This window comes from Centroberyx affinis, unplaced genomic scaffold, assembly GCF_046629955.1.
Source record: "Centroberyx affinis isolate AG114_WGS23_722 - 3 ecotype Tasmania unplaced genomic scaffold, CSIRO-AGI_Caff_v1 ptg001393l_1, whole genome shotgun sequence".
NCBI lineage: Eukaryota > Metazoa > Chordata > Actinopteri > Beryciformes > Berycidae > Centroberyx > Centroberyx affinis.
In genome coordinates, this window is record NW_027279875.1 from 11,940 (window position 1) to 32,511 (window position 20,572).

At 41.4% G+C, this 20,572-nt stretch overlaps 1 protein-coding gene across 1 annotated transcript; it reads right to left on the reverse strand.

Annotated features, from left to right (window-relative positions):
- Window positions 1-5,411: 5,411 nt before the first annotated feature.
- On the reverse strand, window positions 5,412-20,415 carry ints13 (integrator complex subunit 13). The gene is made up of 17 exons (XM_071526187.1): window positions 19,955-20,415; window positions 19,096-19,354; window positions 18,522-18,596; window positions 17,832-18,034; window positions 16,673-16,753; window positions 16,061-16,151; window positions 14,728-14,856; window positions 12,239-12,323; window positions 11,777-11,869; window positions 11,311-11,400; window positions 10,778-10,956; window positions 9,849-10,013; window positions 9,399-9,553; window positions 8,581-8,811; window positions 8,241-8,371; window positions 6,379-6,514; window positions 5,412-5,715 (listed from the first exon to the last, which is right to left on the reverse strand). The coding sequence occupies exons 2-17, from the start codon at window positions 19,345-19,347 to the stop codon at window positions 5,679-5,681; spliced, it is 2,133 nt and encodes a 710-aa protein (XP_071382288.1). The 5' UTR covers window positions 19,348-19,354; window positions 19,955-20,415; the 3' UTR covers window positions 5,412-5,678.
- Window positions 20,416-20,572: the final 157 nt, after the last annotated feature.

Consider the following 20,572-nt stretch of genomic DNA (forward strand, 5'->3'; position numbering starts at 1 on the left):
AATGAATGGGAGACTATATGGGGTAATAGTATAGGCTGGGCAGGGATGATGGGAAAACAAATGACTAGAATAAGAGCTGGAGGGATTGGATGAAGGGATGCACAAGATTAGGGATGCGCAAGAAGGAGTATAGTTGAAGACAATGTTTGAATTAAAGTTTGAGAGGGTGAATAGAATGAATGGGTGTAAGAGAAACACTGCCTTCTTGTTGACTGGAACAAAATGAGTGGTAATTTATGACTGGATGGATGGATGGATGGATGGATGGATGGATGGATGGATGGATGGATGGATGGATAGATGGATAGATAGATAAAGGAAATGCTTGCTATAACAATCCCAGACAACAACCTGGACGACTTCAAAATTTGATTGCTTTCAGGAAACGCTTTTCCTTTACAGTTAATTGAATTGTTATATTTTATTTTTCCTAGGTCACGTCATATATATCCGAGAGACAATGGAAGACCACAATACTGCCAAACTAACACGTTCACTCCATAACCTCCCATCTATTCCTCATCAAACTCTAACAGAGAATCATAATAGCGTCCTGCTATTAAACTCCAGACTGAAGACCACTCAGTCATCATCATTATCAAACAACCTAACATCTACACAACTGTTTCCAAATGTGTCACCAACCCCAAATTTAATGACTGAGCAGTTTGCAAATACTCAACGAATTGAAACAATCCAAGATCTGTCACCAACTCCATCTGTAATGAATCAGGAGATAATGTCTCAACTAAATGTAATGATTGAGGACATGTCATCCACCCTGTCAACACATCAGCTGACCGTGTCTCAACAAATTGAACTGGAGGCTTCTCTCTCAGCATCCCTGTTGCCTAGACTGGAGACAGCGATGAGCAGATTTACACAGCCTTTACCCTCGGAGCTTGGGTCGGTCAGTGGAGAACTTGTGGAGAGACCGAAAACTGCAACTCCTCTGTTTAGTGTAGAGACTCTTGAAACATCATCATCCCTAACACCACTGTTTCCAACACTCTCCATATCCTTGCTCTCGAATATTGGTGACTCCGCTTTGCAACTGGATCTAGATTTACAGTCAGAATCAGGGACACTGAACAGCACAGAGTTAAATTTTGACCGAACCAGACGAACACAGACATTTAGTACAGATGCTTTAGTGGAGTCCATATTACCAACATATCCATCTCGGACTCTGGAAATGGACCTTCCTTTGACTCAAACCCCTCAAATCATTTCAGTCCAGTTAACAGTGTTCAAAGGCCAATCCATCAGAGAAACAACCGTGAAATCGACATCTGAAAGTCCAGGATTGCACTCAGTCTCCAAAGATAAGATGGCTCATGAGAGTATGCAATTCCGACCATCCATGCAACAAACATTTCTCCAAACGCTGCTGCTCAAGGGGTCTCAACAAACAATCTATGACTCTTTGATGTCTTCTGTGAGCGAAAAGTCATCAGTTGCCCAAACTACAAGTGAGCAGTATTCTCACATAGGCTTAGTCCTTGGAATGACATCAAGCCTATATTTAAAAACAGGATTCAGGACTACAATTCAACTGGGTCTAAAAAGTGTGACTCAACCTGTTCCACTGATGGTATCAGAGAGCCTCGGAGCAACAGCTGAGGGTTATTTTGATCCCATTGCTCCCTCGACTGCTCAAGGACCGTACACCAAGTCCTCCATTCCTCAAACGCAGCGTCTTGAGCCTTCATTCCCATTGTGCAGCAACTCTGTGGCTCAGGATGATATGGACAAAAGTGGGTGTACCCCGCCGCTCAACAGCACCCACCCCAAGAACACACTGGAGCACGTTCTGGTCTTCTCTACTAGTTATTCACATTTTGAGTCACACAAAGATGAGGGATACTGGACTGCTTTTTCATCACAGTTTATCAAATTTGATTCAAGCGGGCAATTCTTCTCAACCCATGGGCAGACAGGGGTAGAGTCATCTGGGGAATATTTTTCAGTGCCTCCCACCAGCCTCTCCGCAGATGTCTCAGGGGAACAAAATGAGTCAGAGGAATTTATTTCTTCACTGTTTTTGTCGGTGACAGAGCTGGCCACCACACCCACCGCTGGATTCTCCGAGTTAATCCACATTCCAGCTACACACAAAACTGACGGATCAAACACACTGTCTCTTTTAGTAGGAAATGGCTTCTCAGTGATCACACACACATCATTAGCACAGAGTGCCTCTGCCCTCAGTGGACATGGGTTCAGCTCAGAGAAGGCCTTGTTAATGAGTCAATCGTCTTACACATTGCAAGTGACACTGAACAGTAGCCCTATCACAATCTGTCCATTCACAGAACAAGGAAGTTCTACTCCACAGATTCTGAGCACCTCTTTAAATCAATATTATGGGATGTCTACCATCTTGTTAACATCATTCCAGGCCTTAAGCCATGTTTCATCTAGAAGTAGGAGCACTGTCCAGCCGCTGTTTTCCTCAGCTTCCACCTCAAGTAAGTACCAGTGAGGTGCCCTTGAGCAAGGCACTTAACCCCCAACTGTTCACTGTCCACCAGTAACAGACTGTGGTTTTACTGGGCAACTCCCAGGTGTGAATGAGCCTAACTGTATGACTGTATGTGAAGCAGTGTTGCTAAAAAAAGAGCTTATACGTATGCTCAGCAAACCTTGCCTGAATAAATAAATGTTTTAAAAGTACAGATTGTGCAGGGTTTTCCGTAAAATTATCTTTCAATTCAATTAATTCCAGGAGAGGATTTTACTCAAAATTCAACTACAGAAAGGTTTGCTGTGAGGTCTGTCATATTTATCTAAGAAAAACAAAAAACAAAACAAAACGAAAAAAGTAATGTACACTCTATTATAAGTTAATAAATTAGTGCATTGTAAAAGCCGTTTTTAAATTTACATCCAATAAGTCATTTGACATCAGACCTGGGTGCTTAAGCAAAAACAAATAACTTTTTCAGTACTGGTAGTCAGATATAACTGAAGCATAACAACTGTTTAAGGAAATATATTAGCATCATCTGACAATGAATTGAAATATTTTGCAAATGGTCAGTTTAATCCTTGCTCTTTCTGTGTTCAGTTTGCATCTCTGGTTTCTTCCCAAATTCCCAAGACATTCAAGTCAGGTGGATTGGAGAATCTAAACTACCCATAGGTATGAATGTGTGTATGAGTGGTTGTCTATCTGTGTTCGCCCTGTGATGGACTGGTGACCCGTCCAGAGTGTTTCCCTGCCTTTTGCCCAATGCATGCTGGATTAGGCTCCAGCCCCCCATGACCCTGAATAAGAATAAACAGGTAATGAATGAATCAATGAATGAACAGTTCATCTACAAATTATGTGAGTGCATTTGAAAAGATTATATTGATTTCTATTTTCTAGTGCACAACCACATTGCATGTTTTTCCAATATTTCTGTACCATGTTTGATAATTAGAGGGAATACAGAAAAAAAACTATTTGATTTTATTTCATTTTAGGCACTGCCAATCTCCCACCCAAAGTGTTGCACTCCATTCCAGCGTTGATGGCCACTATTGGCTTCCCTTTCCACTACTCCATCCCACCAAAAACCTTTCTCGATCCAGAGGATGGTGAAGCGGACGCCCTTTCCTTGGAGATGAGGTTCATCGACAGGCCGCCACTAAACACGGGTTCCTGGTTGGCGTTGGATGGCCTGGAGCTTCACGGTGTACCTCTGGAGGTGGACCTGCAGTTTGCCCCTCAGCACCTCCTACTGGCTGCCCAGGACAGACAGGGCCTGAGCACCTGGCTGCCCCTCACCCTGGACCTTCGCCGCAGCCCCGTCGACCCCTGCCACAGTTTCACGCTGACGGCTCACCGCAGCCTCCACTCCATCCTCCGGCACCGCCACCGGGTCGAACTCTTGCTGGGCAAACTATCTCGCTTCTTCAACAGTTCTGGCGGCCACCACCTCTCTGTTATTTCCATGGCTTCTGGGTCCACCGTGGTGTCTTGGTACAACTTCAGCTTGTGCGAGCTGGGCCGTGAGAGCGCAAGGCGGTGCCACGTGGGTCGAATACAGAGTATGTGGTTGGAAATGAGTACTGCAGATGGACGGGTCAAGCCTGCGTTCAGTAACGCAATGCTTCCAGAGTTCCCCATCACCCAGGTTGGACCTGTGAGCTACAGGCGAGACTGTTTTCCCAGTAGTCCTACTCCCACATTGGGTGGATCCAGCCCTACACTCTACACTACCCCGGATCCCAGTTTTAGCACCAGTAATTCCCCCCGTCCCACTTCTGACACTAGTATGCCAAATCCAACTTCTAACACCAGTGTCTCCACATCTGTACACACTGCTGCGACCACTGCCACAGTACAACAGGTGAATCCGTATCGATGGATGGCCAGCATGCTCACAGCTCTCCTCGTTGTCTGCTTCCTCATTCTGATGGTCGTCTTCATTGCTGTGGTTCTCTATTTCTGTAAGGGTTACGGAAGGACAAGAACGGTCGCCATTTGGCCTGCAAGCAGGGTGGTTTCCGTTAACAGCATGGATCAGAGAGCCATAAGACCAAGGCTGCCTCCACTATTCCAACAAGAACTGCCTCCACCACCGCTGAGACTGTGGATTAACCTCACACAGGCCAATGAGGGACCACTTACATCAACCTACGCACAGGGAAAACAAACTGCAAGCAAGAGAGTGCAGCTTCCTCAACAATACCGCTTTCCAAGTATCCAAGAAGAGAAACACAAGAAAAAATGAACTTGATCTACAGTTGAAAAATTTGCCATTTAAACAGATGGTAATGCTGCATGAGTTACAAATTCTGTGTAAGATAACAGAATCTACAATCCATCATTATTATTATTACGGTAATTCAGATAACTTAATCAAATGATTAGAAAGTATTTCAATTCCAGGCCAAAACTTACATCAAAGCCTACATGTACACCACATGTTCCCCTTTCATTCTAATTTGCAAAATGTTTTCAGGTACCAACAAGGGAATTTCTTTATTTTATGCAAAAGTATTACATTGTTTTTAATTACTTCAATTGTTTTCCAATCTGCCTGTTTGTTATTGAATTTGGATAACTAAATTTGGATATATGAAGCATTACAAGTAGTGTGAATACTAATGTTTTTCCACACACATGCTTATGGAATAACATGAAATTGTTATTCATTAATCATAGGGTTTCCGCTCCTGTGATACATGGACATTTGCCATAGATACTTTGACTTCATTACTTCATGCTTAAATTACTGAAGCATCATTCAAATGTGATTTTTACAGTCAATGAAAATGGTTACGTGGAGGCATTTTTAGAAGATCAATAATAAAGCACTCTCTGTGGATTTTGAAAAGGCTCAAACGTTTTTGTCTGAGAAAAACGCATAAAAGTTCTTCTATTTCTTCTAATAATCCTGAACCTCCCCTTTAATGTAACAAGTCACTGATAACCTATATAAAAACTGAATACAAGTACTGCAAATGGCAACAAAAAAGTTCTCCATTGACAACTTTTATTGCTTTACACAATATGTGAGCGTCATATCTACAAAATCTTGGGTAAAAAATCTATAAAATTCATGTTGGAGTTGACTGTCTCTATTTAATTTCCATGTCCTTGTTTGGGACAGTGTGAGTGACACCCAGGTCCGACATACACTGTGGTCCACTGTCTCCTTGGAAAAGTCAGCGCAACGGTGACATCATCTGGAGGCCTTGCCGTTTTCATGAACATCCATCCTGTGAATGGTAAAAGTAAAAAAAAAAACATTAACGTCATGTGTTTGATGCAAGAGACATGCAGTTTTAGTTATGATCTTATTCAGGAAGTGAATGGACTAAAAACAAATTGTGTGTGTGTGTGTGTGTGTGTGTGTGTGTGTGTGTGTGTGTGTGTGTGTGCATACATTTGCACAATCAGACACGGAGAGCAATTTGTTGAAAAATAACATGGATCATGGATCTCACTTTCCCCCCAAAAAAAATATCTATGGTAAACAAATTGGACACATTTAACAGAAGCAGAATGTTAAACCCCCAAATTAACGACAGTGATATTTCATATTAACTAAATAGAAACCAAAGACAGATTTTCCTATTTGGATTCCCCTCTAAATTGTGCTATATGGCATTTCTTTAATGTAGGCTAAAATATTTTAATTGACAACAGCGTTTCATAGCAGCGTTTCATTCTGAAATGAGATCCTCCATTTGAAAAATAACAAAAAACGTATTCTTAAAATGACTGCTTATATGAAAATAAAATTCAATCTGGAATAATTTTGCATTTGTCTAACTGTATCTAACCCTTCATATTTAACATACAGTATATTCTGAGATGAGGGTAAAGCTACTGTGCAGTGGAATACATACAGTATATAATTTTAACTTTAGGCAACACACCCATTCTCATCTTTAAGGTGCTGGTACAGCTCAGCCTTGTCATTGACAGAGTTGATTCTCCCAGCAAACTCTTGGTGCTTCCTGGAGTTGGCTGCAGTGATCCGATTGGTCCACAAGGTGAGGAGCGAGACTGGACCTGCAGCGGCACAAGAAGACAACCCCAGGCATAAAACACATACTGAGTAGGGCCTGACAGATGTCACTGGGTGACATTTTCCCATAACTCTTATCCAGATATTATCAGTGCTTCTACATCTTTTAGATTTGTAGCAGAACCAGGTCTCCACAGCTCAAAATGGACTCTTGAGTAACATTCTTTACCAGGAACAAAAATGACCCTTCACCTTTAAAGCTACAAAAGTGTCACCTTGACGCTAACCAAGACTAAGGGGGGGATCTCCTCCACCAATCAGACAACTCTCCTGAAATTTACAAGTCTTATCGACATCGTTTTATTGATCTAAACTAGTGCAGTGCCTGTTCGCTTTGAGCCCCGCTGCTGCACTGCTGCTGTTTATTCAAAGTTTATTAATACTGAATGTGTCGCATGTCCAATCCGACACTGCACATCCTTGGGTCCCCAGCAATACACCCGCCAAGTGTGAAGTAGATCGGACGAACGGTTCTCGAGATATGCGAAGGACACACATACACAGATTCCTTGCTTTACAGTATGATTGACATAACACTATTTACTGTTGCCAATAATTATCCCTAATTCTCATTTCATTTTCATTGCAATATTCCTTTCCTTCTGATTTTATTTTCATTTCAGTCTCATTTTATTTCATTCTCATTTCATTATTCAACCTATAGTTTAGTGTTTTATTCTGGTTTATCATCTGTCCATTTGTCACACATTTCACCCGTTTCATATATTCCATGGTTTGTTTGTTTGTTTGTTTGTCTAGTAGGTAGTTAATAAATATATTCATTCACTATAAAGTTGGTTGTTCTGCATTTCCTTCTCTGCAGAGGAAAGTAATCCCTGAACTGAAAAGATCTCATGATCTTCAGATTGATGACTGATTAGTATAGCCAAGTAAGGGTCTGTTTTTCCTTCATCTATGAAGGTGGTGCCCCTACAAGTGTGATTTGATATCTTGATCAAAGTTTCATATTTCCATACCTTTACTAAATTCTAAATTCAATATTTTCGACTCTACACACTACAGATTAGATCAGTATCTGATCCAAAATTCTTGTATCAGTTTATTGAAATCAGTGATCGAGTTCAAAAGGTGACAGCACAGCCTCAACAACATGGAAACGTTGCTTGCAAAATAAGAAAACAAGTGGGCTTTAATGGAGCCAACAGTGTAAGTCTGCCCTTTAGCTAATACTCTGTTAATGATTGCTGTGTTTCTTTACAATACTTTGTAACTGTTTTAAAAAAGTGCTGTATATTATTTATAATCATTGTGTTTTAGGCTTTTACCCAGTGCTCTTCAAGTCACTCTTAACTCACTCTCTTTAAGAAAGTGCAACTGAAATTAACTCAAATCCCTTAATCTCGAAGAGCAACCAACAACCAATAGAAATGACTGCTCTCAAAAGGAGAGGTCAATGCCACAACACCCAGACTATAGATGTCATGAATATTCCTGTGTCCTATAATATTTAATATCAACAATAGAGAAGTGCTAGGTAAAGAAATAAAGAGTAGGCTGGTAAATTACCACTTACCAGCCATGAACTGGTTAGTCTAATCTACCAGACACTTTGGGGGTGTTTTCTAGGATGTCAGGATGACTGGTAAAATGTAAAATCCACCATCCTCTGGGGCGTTTGGGATTAAAAATGTTAAATTCCTGCCCTGAACAAGAACCAGGCAGAAAAAAATATATGATGAGGGTTTGTACCTTTTGCTCTCTCTGGAGGCTGAACTTCCTCTGTGGACAGGCGGGGCTTCTTGTTGGGCGGCTCTGGGGAGTCCGGAGAATCCTTTATCACCTCCGACTCCTGATCTTCTTTATCCAGCATCCCCTTTAGCCTTCAGATTCAAAACAACAAGGCAGCAAAGTTTGAGAGAACAGAAAAATGTATCACAACACAGTTTAAACCCCCTTTTTTGTTTTTACAGTGTACTAATCATGTTTGATGCCAAGGAAGACGAGGGAACATGTCAACACTAACAATTTTGCCTCCAACTATGACCAACCGTATTTTTTTATTATTTCCACGAGCTGGCTGCCTACTTACCTCTCGGAGTCCTGCCAGCTTTTGTCGTCTGCGTCCTTGCTGCCGTTTTTCTCCGTCCTGTCCTCCTTATCCTCCCTCTTCCTCCCTCGCTTCTTCCTGTCTTCCTCTTCGGGGGGTTTGCTGCGGCAGGCGACGATGCAGTCCAGAACCCGTTGGTGTCTGTCAGTGGCTCCGGCGTGAGTTTTCACTAGTGTCTCCAGCTCGTTCCACATGATGCGGTACTGTTCGTCCCTGGGGACAACAACAATGCAAGAACATGATCCTGCCGTATGTAATGCGGTTGCTTTTGACAAGACACAAATACTAGGATTTGCAAGCTAACAAGTTGCCATCATTTAAGCACAAAATCAGATACGTCTGTGGTGAAATGATCAGTTTCCAGTCAAAAAAGGCAGAAAAATCATCTATATTCAATTCTGTGCAGAAGGTCAAATCGTACATCGAGAAAGGCAATCAGCTGTTCACTGCCATTGTGAGTTCACTGCCAGAGGGTGAGTTATGGCCCCTGAAAGCCCTCAATAGTAGTTTGTAGACACAGTGTTGTGGTTTTAATCTTACACCCACAACAGCAATAAATTATATATTGAATCATGAGATACAGTTTAGATGTGTTATTGTTTAAGTTCCAAGTTAATCACACTTGTTTTAATGCACTGGCTCACCACTCAATGATAACTCCAATACCAGGTAACATAAAGCAGTGTTTTTTGTAGAAAGTGACAATGTATTGCATTAACAAATCCTGCGTGACTGCACAGCGCAGTCACGCACACACACACACACACACACACACACACACACACACACAGGTGTAATACCTCTTGGGGCCCTTGCCTCTGGAGCCCACAGTTGAAATGGGGAGAGGGTCGTTCTTCCTCTCCATGTCTACCAGGTTGTAAACTGTCTTTTGGCAGGTCAGCACATCCTCCTCAGTCAGAGTCTCCTTCACTATCAGGTTAGCCAGAGGAACCACCTAGTGGAGCAGACAGGAACAGCACAGACACAGGTGGTGAGCTGCAGTATGATATCTTTCAACCAGAAGAGCTCTGCGCTCTAACCCCCCGTTGGGTTAAAAGAGTCTTTCAAGGCGCAGTACAGATTCACAAAATAAAAAAAAACATTAGGCAGCTTTTCTGTCATATTGACGGATGCTATCAGCACAGAACAAATAAAAAGAGGAAGATAGGAATCTTGCAGAAATTGATAGGAGTTTTGTGTAGCAAAAACCCCGCAACATAAAAAATGTCCCCTTCCTGCATGTTGCTTACCGCCTGCATGTTGAAGATGGTGGTCTGGGAGATGATCATTGGCCAGTAACGAGTGTGGCGTTCGAGCTGAGCTTTGGCCCTCTCAGCTGGTAGCTTCCCAGAGGGGTCGGAGGAAGACTCTGAAACAGGGGTCAGCCGGTTCTCCCTCATAAATTCACCAAAGTCCTGAGGAAGATAACAAACTGAGTGTCTTTATGCCACTTGAATGCATTAAAACACTCTTGATGTTTAATTTGAGTGGTACACTTAAGAGGGTTAAAAAGCTGATGAGTTACTATAACATTTCCAATTATCTGCCTCTTATGCACCGGCCACACATGAAACAATACTTATTTCCATTACTGCCAACTGTAAATTACGTGGCAGCCACCTTATGAGTACTAAAAGAGATTATTATCGTTATTTGTTACGATACTCAACAATTCTGTTTCGAGTTGGTAGCGCACAAAAAATGTCATATCCGGTGTACAATACTCCAGACAAGCTCCTGTCCCAATTAAGGTCTGATTTGAGGTAAGCATTTTATATGCATCTTCATATCCCAGTCATAAATATCCATGTGTGGATATAGAATATTTTGAATATTACAATGAAAATGGAACTAACACAGATGACAAATAACTGGATAAGGTGTATACAAGCTCTCTGTACCAGTGTCACTAAACTGTTGATTGCTGATTAAAGTGATTGGCCCTGTTATAGCTCAATGTGTAGAGCATGGCACTAACACTGCCAGCGTTAAGGGATCAACTCTCATCAGGGCTGCCAAAACTGAAAACATTGGCACTCATGGTAGTGTAAGACGCTTCAGATAAAACAATCCACTAAATGGTACATGCATGCGATTCTGATTTGGATATGATGATATGATACAACGCAAAAACAGAATAATTGAAAATCCCAACACAGCCGGTGTGAGGTGAACTTACGGTGATGCGGTAGTCTGTCACTCGACCCCCACAGCCCTCGCTGATGGAGGGCGGGTCCTCCAAGGTGGAGCGGGTGCTATTGAGCACGTGCAGGAAGATCTCACCGCCGTGGCTGCTGAGCATGTGGCTGATGACCTTTGACCCCGACTTCCTCGGCTGCTCCAGCAGCACTGATCGCCCTGGTCAATCAATCAGTGGAGCCATCAGCCAACAAGACAATCAATCAGTAAGTCAACAGATCGATAAAACTTTGATTACTGAATTAACATGAGCTCACACTAGTAAAGTTACAAGCAAATAAGGTGCTGTTTCAGTCCAAAAATATTTTAACACCTCACAGCAAGGTATTGACATCAAACAACTTTTGCTTTTAACTTTTGCTGTTGCAGGTAACTTTTGAAAATGTCATACAGAACAGAACTAGAAACATTGCTTCAATACATATTTAAGAGGCTAAATAGATAAATTAAGATAGACAAAAGACAAAAAGGAGTTATAAGGTTTCTAATGGTGCTAAGATGATACCACCTTACCGTTGAGGAGAAAGTTAGTCAAACACGACGAGGGACGACTGTTTACGTCTGTGGGGGAGATACGATAGGCTCCTGTACAGTAATGGAGTTCTGAGGGGAAAAAAACACCAACACATTCACCTCAGTTGGCATCCCAGATCAGAACTGGGTCAATGCTGCATTGGATTACTCCCCTTAGAAACCATCCACACTGAGGTGTATTTGTACAATACAATCCTTATGCCTACTTCATGACTGTATCTGAATATTTTCCAAAAAGGGAAAATATATCTTCCATCAAATTCCAAGGTTCTACCCAAACCAACTAACAAAGGTCCTATACCACCTTGTAAATTTGCAGTTTTTTGCAGTTATTAGCCCTGTACTTACTCAACGAAACATTTTAGAGGAGGCAACTGCTTGTGCTTTTAAATAAAGAATAACACAAATAATGCATTGATTTGTTCCTTCAGTTGATTGTGCCCACCTATGCTGTTGGTTCTAGGCGTGCACCATTTCAGTGTAACCGTCTCCTTGAGCCCACTGTCTCGACTGGTGCTGCCAGCCATGTGCAGGTCTCCTACACAACAGAAAGAAAGTCATGTGTGAAGGTCATGTGAACAGCTCATCCCTTTGATTTATTTGATGGTTTTAAAACACATCAAGCATAAATAAATTAATCGAGGATGTCACGATTAAAGATGACAATGTAGGTTAGGCAGAATATTTATGTACTGTATTTCATAAAGCCTTTTATTTAAGAACAATTATTTTGGAGTATTTTACCGCACACAGGTTTGAATTACTTAATTCTACGCTGTTGTGTCTGGAGCTCTTACCGTTCCAACAATATTCACTGCTATCTAATAAAAAGAACTAGAACCAACTCCCCGGCTTTAATGTTTATCTTTGTGTCAAGAAGATTGTATTGTTGACAGTCAGTACGCACCACTTTTAAAGAACTCCAGGTGAGCGTCTCTGTGGTGCAGCAGCTCAACGTCATAATTGGCTGATGTGTTAGCGTGCTGCTCTTCCTGCACATCCGCAGGGAAATAAGGAGATAATAACAAATGCAGGTTAGTATGAATTCAACTTTTGATACACACACATATTCATAAACACACATACACACAAACACTGCTGATTTCATGTTCCAAAGGGTAAAAAGTAATGGACAAAGGAAAAGGCAAATGTTCGCTACCTGGGTGACTCAGTCACTCATTTATGTCAGTTTTCTGACAGTAGGTGTAGATTGTAAATGGCATTTAAAGACTCACAAAAACACATAGCTTTGGATGAGCCTTCATTTTCTTCACCTAAATCACAGGTTCCCAAACTTTTTAAGGACAAGGAGCCCAAATAGATACACTTTGGACCAAAGACCCTGATTTGGTAAGAATATGTCCCATCAGAGACGATTTTTGCTGTTAGATATGATTTACTACTAAATTACTTAACTGACTGCACTGCTGGAGAACAAACAACAGGGCAGTAAGTGAGACCTATGAACAAAATAGTCATTCTTATGCATTCTTTCAACATGCTAACTTCTAGGGAAAGAATTTAAGAAATTTGACTCTTCCTCATTTTAGCAGAGGAACCCTTGAATCCCCTCAAGAACCCAACCCTTGGGAACCACTGACCGAAAACAAACCTCCAAACCATGAATTATGTACTTAACAACTTGCTAAACTGGGAAAGACAGCAGTATAAAAAACACCTAAAGGAGGAATCATATTTAAACATTTAAAGGATGGTCACATTTAAAAACTAGTTATTAAGACGGCACAAAGGACCACACCAAGACACTAAAGGGGGAGTGACAAACTGTTTCTCATGGGAAGAGAAGGAGCTGACAGGGATGAGGAAACACAGGCCAAGGGAAAGTTTGGACAGTTAAGGTGTGCACATCTGCTAGACACCGAAAACACTAAGAAGAGGCAACACTGGTCACAGATGACTGGACAAATAATCGACTGCCATATTCATATTAGGCCTGCACGTTGTTTTGTGTGTGTCGATATATCGTCAGTATCTGGCAGAAACAATATATCTCCAAAGTTATTAGGAACTGAGGAATAAAATGTTGATTTTTCACATTTTACAATGCATGGCTTTACAGTGAGATGGTTTGGCTCAGTCCCAGATTCATGAAACAGTGTGTACATGAGAGTCAATGGGAGCTGTAAAATAACAGAAATGCCCACATTTGTTTATATTTAGATTCTACATTACATTATAGGCATTTAGCTGATGCTCCTATACAGAATGCCTTACAAAGAACAGTAGAATAAGCTTCAACTCTAGATCACCAATATTACAAGCAGGAGTGGATGAGTCAGTGCAATAGTACACTGGCAATATTCCAATACTCTTGTGACGCTAAAATGATCATGTAAGAAAGAAGTGCTATGAAAAGAAATACAAAAATAAGAGCAAATGAGAATGATAGAAGGGATTTATTTGTACTGAAGATCTTTTTAGCATTGATGCTTAAGTTTTTCTTGTACTGGAGATAGGTTTCTGCAAGACACCAACAATACGCATGCCGGGCTCTGGCCAAAGTCTTGACTGATATTTCTATGCATATCAAGTTGAGGTGCAGGAAATTCACTGTGGAAAAGACTAAAGCCTGCAGACTAACTACTCCACTTATATATCATCAGGTTCCTTGTACACTTGTAGTAATTGGCGAATTTAAGTAATTCAAATTCTGATGTACCTTTTATTAACATTTTAATTCAATGTGATTCTTCATCAGGTCATCAATTTTAAATAATGTCAATAAAAAGTGTATGCATGGAATTCCTAGTGTGCAGGCTTTATGCTTTTCCACTAAAAGCCAAAATTTGCATTCCCTGGGTGTCCACACCAGACCAAAGTTGCCTGTCCTTTACTGCAACCTGACCATCAAATCTGTACAGACTGACTGTCAAATCAAAATGGATAAATGGACACTGTGAGCCTGTCTGCAATAGCAGAACTCAAAATGTACACTGCGGTGTGCCCTCCCTCAGTTGCGTGTGTGTGTGATAGAGTACTAACCTGTTCGCAAACATTTAATGTGGGCTAGCAAAACAGAAAATACAGCATGAAACCAGCAGCAGGTTCACAGTCGCATCAACATGCAGATGAGATGAACAAAAAGATAAAACCGTAAAATCTTATGAGTCACGATAGGTGAAGAAGGGCTCACATGGGAAGGGGGGAAGAAAGCAAGAAAGAAAGGTGCGAGGGACAGTGAGAGGAAAGGTAAGTAAGGAAGAAAGAAGGAAAGAAACAAGCAATCAAGTAAAAAGAAAGAGGGAGGGGCGCACTGCATTCTGGACATGACAATATTCTTATACTAACAGAAGAAAAAAATACAGAAAAGTTGATGCAAGTTGACTTTTCGGCAAGGCATGTGCTGGGACAGCCGGCGGGCAGGAAGTCCCTTACCTTCATGGGGATGTTGGTTATGGTGGTGGAGGCCAGGTCAAAGTGTTGCTGGACCAGGACGTTGAGTTTGGTGGCCAGGTGCCTCCCTGCACGAACACTGTGAACCTCACTGGTGAGCAGAGGGGAAATCTGAGAAAGCAAGGGAGAGATGCAGAACAACATACGTCAGATCCATTTCCTCCGGCTGCCCATAGTAAAATGCATGTACTTATGATACTGTATGGTGCTATGGCTATCATAGCATCATGTATTATCAAAGCAAGGAGAATCGGCGACACAAAATATGATCTGAAGTGATTTTACCTAATCAGATTGCTCAAATTAGTTTTTACCCTTCTGTTCACCTGACTGCATAACCAATTTCCCTTTGGGGCAATAAACATATTGAACTTGAACTTGACTGAACTTGAAATTGAAAACACACATTTCTTTTTACGTGTGGATGGGCACTGCATATATCAAGAGCTCATGTTTGACGTGTTGCGATATGCCCTTCATTTTATGGCTCTTCGGAGTTGACGGTTATTTCACATCTCCACTGTTAGGCATGACAAGACATGACAGCCGAGTCTGCACTTTCACTGTATGGCACTAATGTCTATTTGGAAAATGAATGAACAACAACGTCTTATGTTGACTTATGAACGAGTGATATAGATTAGGCAATGTTACGATGTGATATTATCTCTTTACGGAAGACCACACTACACAATTTCTCGACTCTAAGACGACTTAATCATTTGTTTAAACTCAGTTTGTGTATATAGTAACTATGTATATTGCGTAACATGACAGGAACAGTTGTAGGTTTGTCTACCAGCTACTACGGTAGCTAACCAATCATACAGAGGGATTTACCAGCCACTGTGGTATGTTGACAAAAAACAGCGTTAATTCCCCCCCGTTGTATATTGTGCAAATACTGTGTAAAATATCATCTTTTACAATATCCACCTCGTCTGTATATCACTGTCTGTCCGTCTATGCTTTTAATTATGTCTGTTCTGTTCTCTATCTTACCATGGCAAATTCTCTGGTTCTGTTCCTGTGCCTATAGAATACCTGATGCCTAGATAATGCCTAATGCCTGTATAATGATGTATGTATACACCATTATTATTGTGAACGTGGATGTGGTAAGGCGGCGTGTTAAATCCAGGATAAACTGTCACGTTTTCACCCTGGTACACCCCCATCAGCCACTCTCCTGAACCAGCCCTCCTTCCTCTGATTCACTCCCCATGTCTCTGTACATGGACCTAGTGACTAAACAGATTCAGATTCTGATTGTGGTTTTGGAAAATGAAGCCCTGAGCATTTCATTAGCACCTACCTCTTTCTTTGGTCGGTCAGACACCAGCGTGTCCTCACCCTGCGGGTAGATGTGAACTAGAACCAGCTCACACTGCTGAATGGCCATCAGCCTGAAACACACAATGAGAGGTTGAAACAGAGAGACCACTTTGGGTAATATCAACACACAAACAAGCATGCACACAGGCAAATGCAGACACACACCTGCAGAAACTAACAGACACATTTTCCCTGCAGCTACCAACTGTAGTAATAAACTTACTTATAAAATTACTGGCCCACATCGAGTACATATCAGATCCATTACTTATACTGAACAATATAGAATTAGACGATTAGTTTGAAGTCACCGAACAAAAAATAAGATATACATTTTTCTCCACTAAGAGAGAAACCCAAATTGAATTGTCACATGTGGCTCTTGGTATCGGATTTTAATATTAGGACATTTTTTAAATAATCTATGTCCTATTTTAGCCTGGTATCAACCTGGTATCAACCTGGTATCCACCTGGTATCCAACACAATTACCAGCACATTCAAAGCAACATCACTGTAACCAGTCAGTCAGTCAGAGATAAATGCTAACACACATATATATCATTTTCATCACACATCCTCTATTACTGACCTGTCTGAGCCTGCTGCCAGCTTGTTTTGCTCTAAAATGGTTTCCTGGATGCAGTCTTCCAACATGCGCACATGGGTATCACTGTAGAATTCACACATAAAGAATATGGCATTGGCACAATCTTCGATAAACGTGATAAAATGCACGCGGAGAGCTTCTCTTAAATATATTATCCACTGATGGGCTAAATAAAGACCATAACATAAAGCACACACACCCAACGTACAAAACAATGACAACACAAATTGTGTTGGAGGCATATATTTATATTCACTTACAAACACAAAGAGGGAATTTCTGATTTCATGTAATTTTGTATAAAATTGTGCTCAATTTTCAATCAATTCTTTGGGGCTTTACAACTCTGTACTGTTTCAGAGTCTAACCCTAACCCACCAGAGTAGGGAACAGCCAGTAATTTACTGGCTTCAAGGATCAATTAACTTCACAGCCAGTTGCTCTTCCCTGGGATCTCAGTGTTTTCTCTAGACATGTTTTCAGCAGTGAGGGGGATCAGGGAAATTTCCATCCTGGGATCTAGGTCCTCTCCAAGTCTTTTTCCCCATGTCCGTTTCAGAACCTGTTGCAGTCAGATTGGACCTCAGTACACTGGACTACTGCATTTCCAGACTTCACTGTGTCTGCACTATATGGAAGAGTTTTGTACTACATCTAGTGTGTAAATTCTGTAATGTTCCAGCTCCAGTCAACCAAGTCAAATTCCTTGCACACCTGTTGGACTTGGTGAAGCAATTCTGATTTGCGTACTACAGTATATAAACTAAATGAAATGCAATGTCCCTATATTTGTTTGTTTTGGGTGAGCCATGAGGTAGATTCTGAACTTATTTTACATTTTTCTAACAGTAGGTAGTTTTTTGAGAAGAGCGGAGCAACTGCTGCTGAATGAATGTAGGGGAAACAGCGCATGTAATCAGAGCAACACAAAGCACAGTATAACGTGGTAAATGAAGGAAAACAAAGATCTCCATCAGAAATTATGTGGGAGTTTTGTGTCAAAAAAAGTCTGAAATTGTGAAAAAAAAAACTCTGGCAAGTAAATCTCAAAATTAACAAGCCACTTACATTCTTTTACCAGCCAAATTGATTAGTAGAACTTTTGGTCAGTGGCTGGTGTTTTATTCCCTACTCTGTTTACCTTTTAGCGTTGGTGAGACAGATAATACGGCCCCTATTGGCAACCCTCTCAGCCGTGTCCATCAGGGCGGTGCGCTTCTCGTGCTGTAACTCGGTGATCTTGCATAACGACTCCACCGCAGCAACCAACCCATGCAGGATGCTGCAACACTCGGGGTCCTCGCGTGGGTTAGGTGGCCCAACAGCTGCCAGAGCTGACATGAGCTAACCCAGAGAGAGAGAAAAGAAGAAGCTGTGTGTTAACCACATACTCATGCTGCAAGTCCAATTCCTCTGCAAAATGTGGTCGCTGTTGTTTACTGGAAACACAGATCAGTTATGACAGCTGACTAAAAAAAGTACAACTATAAAAAGAAATTCTCCAAAATGTGGTAAATGGTGGCTGCTGAAAACACTGTAAAAACTGTGATGAGTTTTTAAAAAGACAATAACAGAGTGGGAAATTAACACTTCACACATACATTTTTGGCTGGTGGCTGATAAATTTGTCAATTTCTTGTATCAATTAGTCTCTTCAAACACCCATTTTGGCATGTGACATTTCACTTACTAACACAAAGAGGGAAATTTCTCCACATTAACCAGCAGCTGTGGCAGGTAGAGCAAAAAATGTTCCATCCTGGACATTAACTTAGCATTAGAATTTAAATTTTATTGTGTGAATGAGTTTTAACAACAAGCAGCGTATTACCTCATGAGTGCTCTGGTCTTCCTGCCGCCAACTATTCAAGATGTGGAACTCTGAATCACTCACAATGTAATTGACCTGTAAAATAATGAGGTGGCAGAATATGTCAACCAACACACTTTCAATGGCAAGGCTGTGGTTATTAGGGACGTCACTGGTGCACAAGGACATACAGCAGAGCAGACTATGTGATGATTGCAACAGTGTGAGGCCTAACTCCAGGGTGAACCTGCCCCTCATTAACTTTAATTTTATTTTTTAGCAATGCCCGGATTCATACACACACACATATAGTTATGATGTATACAACAAGAAACTAGTCTTCCACTGTAGTAATGGTGCAGCTGTACTGGAGCAGAGGGGTAAAATGTCTCGCTCAGATCCATTTTGACAGAGACAAAGGAAAAACACTGCTCATTTAATTGCCCTCGAGTTCCCCTGTCACAACACACACACACACACACACCACCTGGTTTTAATGGAATCACTGCTGGAGAAACAACCTCCTACATCTTGGGGCAACTTCACCCAAGAAATTTCAACCCAAGGTACAAAAGAGAAAACAAGAGAAGCTAACCAGTTTGTTGGTTGGGTAAACATCGTAGAGGATTCGGCAGTACTCCATGGAGCACTCCACAGCGCAGGTCCAGAGGGACTTGGACACAGGGGCCAAAGGTATGACACCCTGAGCTCGGCTCTTCGTCAGCACGTCACACTCCACCTGCTGCCGACTAGACTCAGCCATGTAGGGACAGTGGTCCACCACAAAGGCCGTCTTGTGAGCGACGGAGAACATCTTCATTTTGCTGATCTGCATGTGGCCGGACATCTGGAATCTGTGAGGACAATGGCACAAAATGCAGCAAGGGTTAGTTCTATTTTTGAATGCTTCACTTGCTGGTAAAGTTGCTACAGTCCATGCACCCCAGAGTCTGTTGTTTCCCAGTTATGAGCAGGGATGTAGTGGAGTGTAAACATACCTATGTTTGCCTATGTTTCTACTTGGGGAATAGAGTTTACCCACCTCTCTGGCTGACAGAAATTCATAAAATAAATCATAATGTGTAGCATCGAAATTACGCGCATTATATGAAGATAGGATCTTTAAAAATAAACACAAATCAATGTATTTCTGAACGTATAATTGATTCTTGATTATGGTTGTTTGCCTGATCATCGACTGGGAGTCATAGTTTATCCCCCTTTTTATAAACCACTGGATATGAGATAACATTATTATTAGCTGACATGCTTTTCCCTCACTGCATCAGCCGTCTACCCTTTTCTGACAGCACAGTTGACTAGATGACAGTTCATAAGATAATGATTAGGCTATCTAGCGTTACGTGACGCAAACTGATTAAAGCATCTGTATTGTTATTGATGTATTGATAATCAACATTTCTTAATATTGCTTGTTGGTTACTTGACTTTACCTGTCGAAAAACTTTCTCAGATGAAGGAGTCCTTTTCAGGAAATTATGTGGACCAGGCCCGGGACTGACTGTTCGCTAACGTTACAGGCGGAAAATTGAGGCTGCTCTCTTTGGGTCAAGTTGGGCAATTACGTTGGCTAACTGGCTACCTAACGAGAGACCCGATTGGTCTCACAACATGTTGATCACCGAGACCTCCAAAACGTTAGCAAGCGATCCTATGAAAGGAGCATGTCACAGACTACCACGTTAGCTTGTTAGCTAACAAGCTCGCTAGCCGGGATCATTTGTTTGCTGTTTCACTTTTATCAGCAGCGACATAAACATATACAGATTGTGACTTGTATCTAATACTAAGCTGAATATTTTCTATTCACACTTCACTTGCACATTATCATTAGCTATCTCTAAACAAGAATGAATAGCGTATACAACAAGACTTGCAAGCTAGCAGGTTTGTTATTGGCGGAAATGTGTCCAGCGGTCCGTCACATTTTTTCGTCCCCCAGCCGCTAGGCCAGACTGTTAAATAGTTCCCAGCACCAGCGTTACATATCTGAATGGAATCAAAAATAAAAACTTAAATATAGCTTGCAAATTACTATATTTCCTGTTTAG

What these genes read in the sequence shown, in the direction of transcription:
- ints13 (XM_071526187.1), bottom strand. Translation starts at nt 19,347, where the DNA reads ATGTCCGGCCACATGCAGATCAGCAAAATGAAGATGTTCTCCGTCGCT. An exon ending in AAGACCAGAGCACTCATGAG is followed by an intron (nt 18,035 to 18,521) that starts GTAATACGCTGC and finishes TCTCTGGGTTAG; the next exon opens with CTCATGTCAGCTCTGGCAGC. An exon ending in CACCTTAAAGATGAGAATGG is followed by an intron (nt 5,716 to 6,378) that starts GTGTGTTGCCTA and finishes TACCATTCACAG; the next exon opens with GATGGATGTTCATGAAAACG.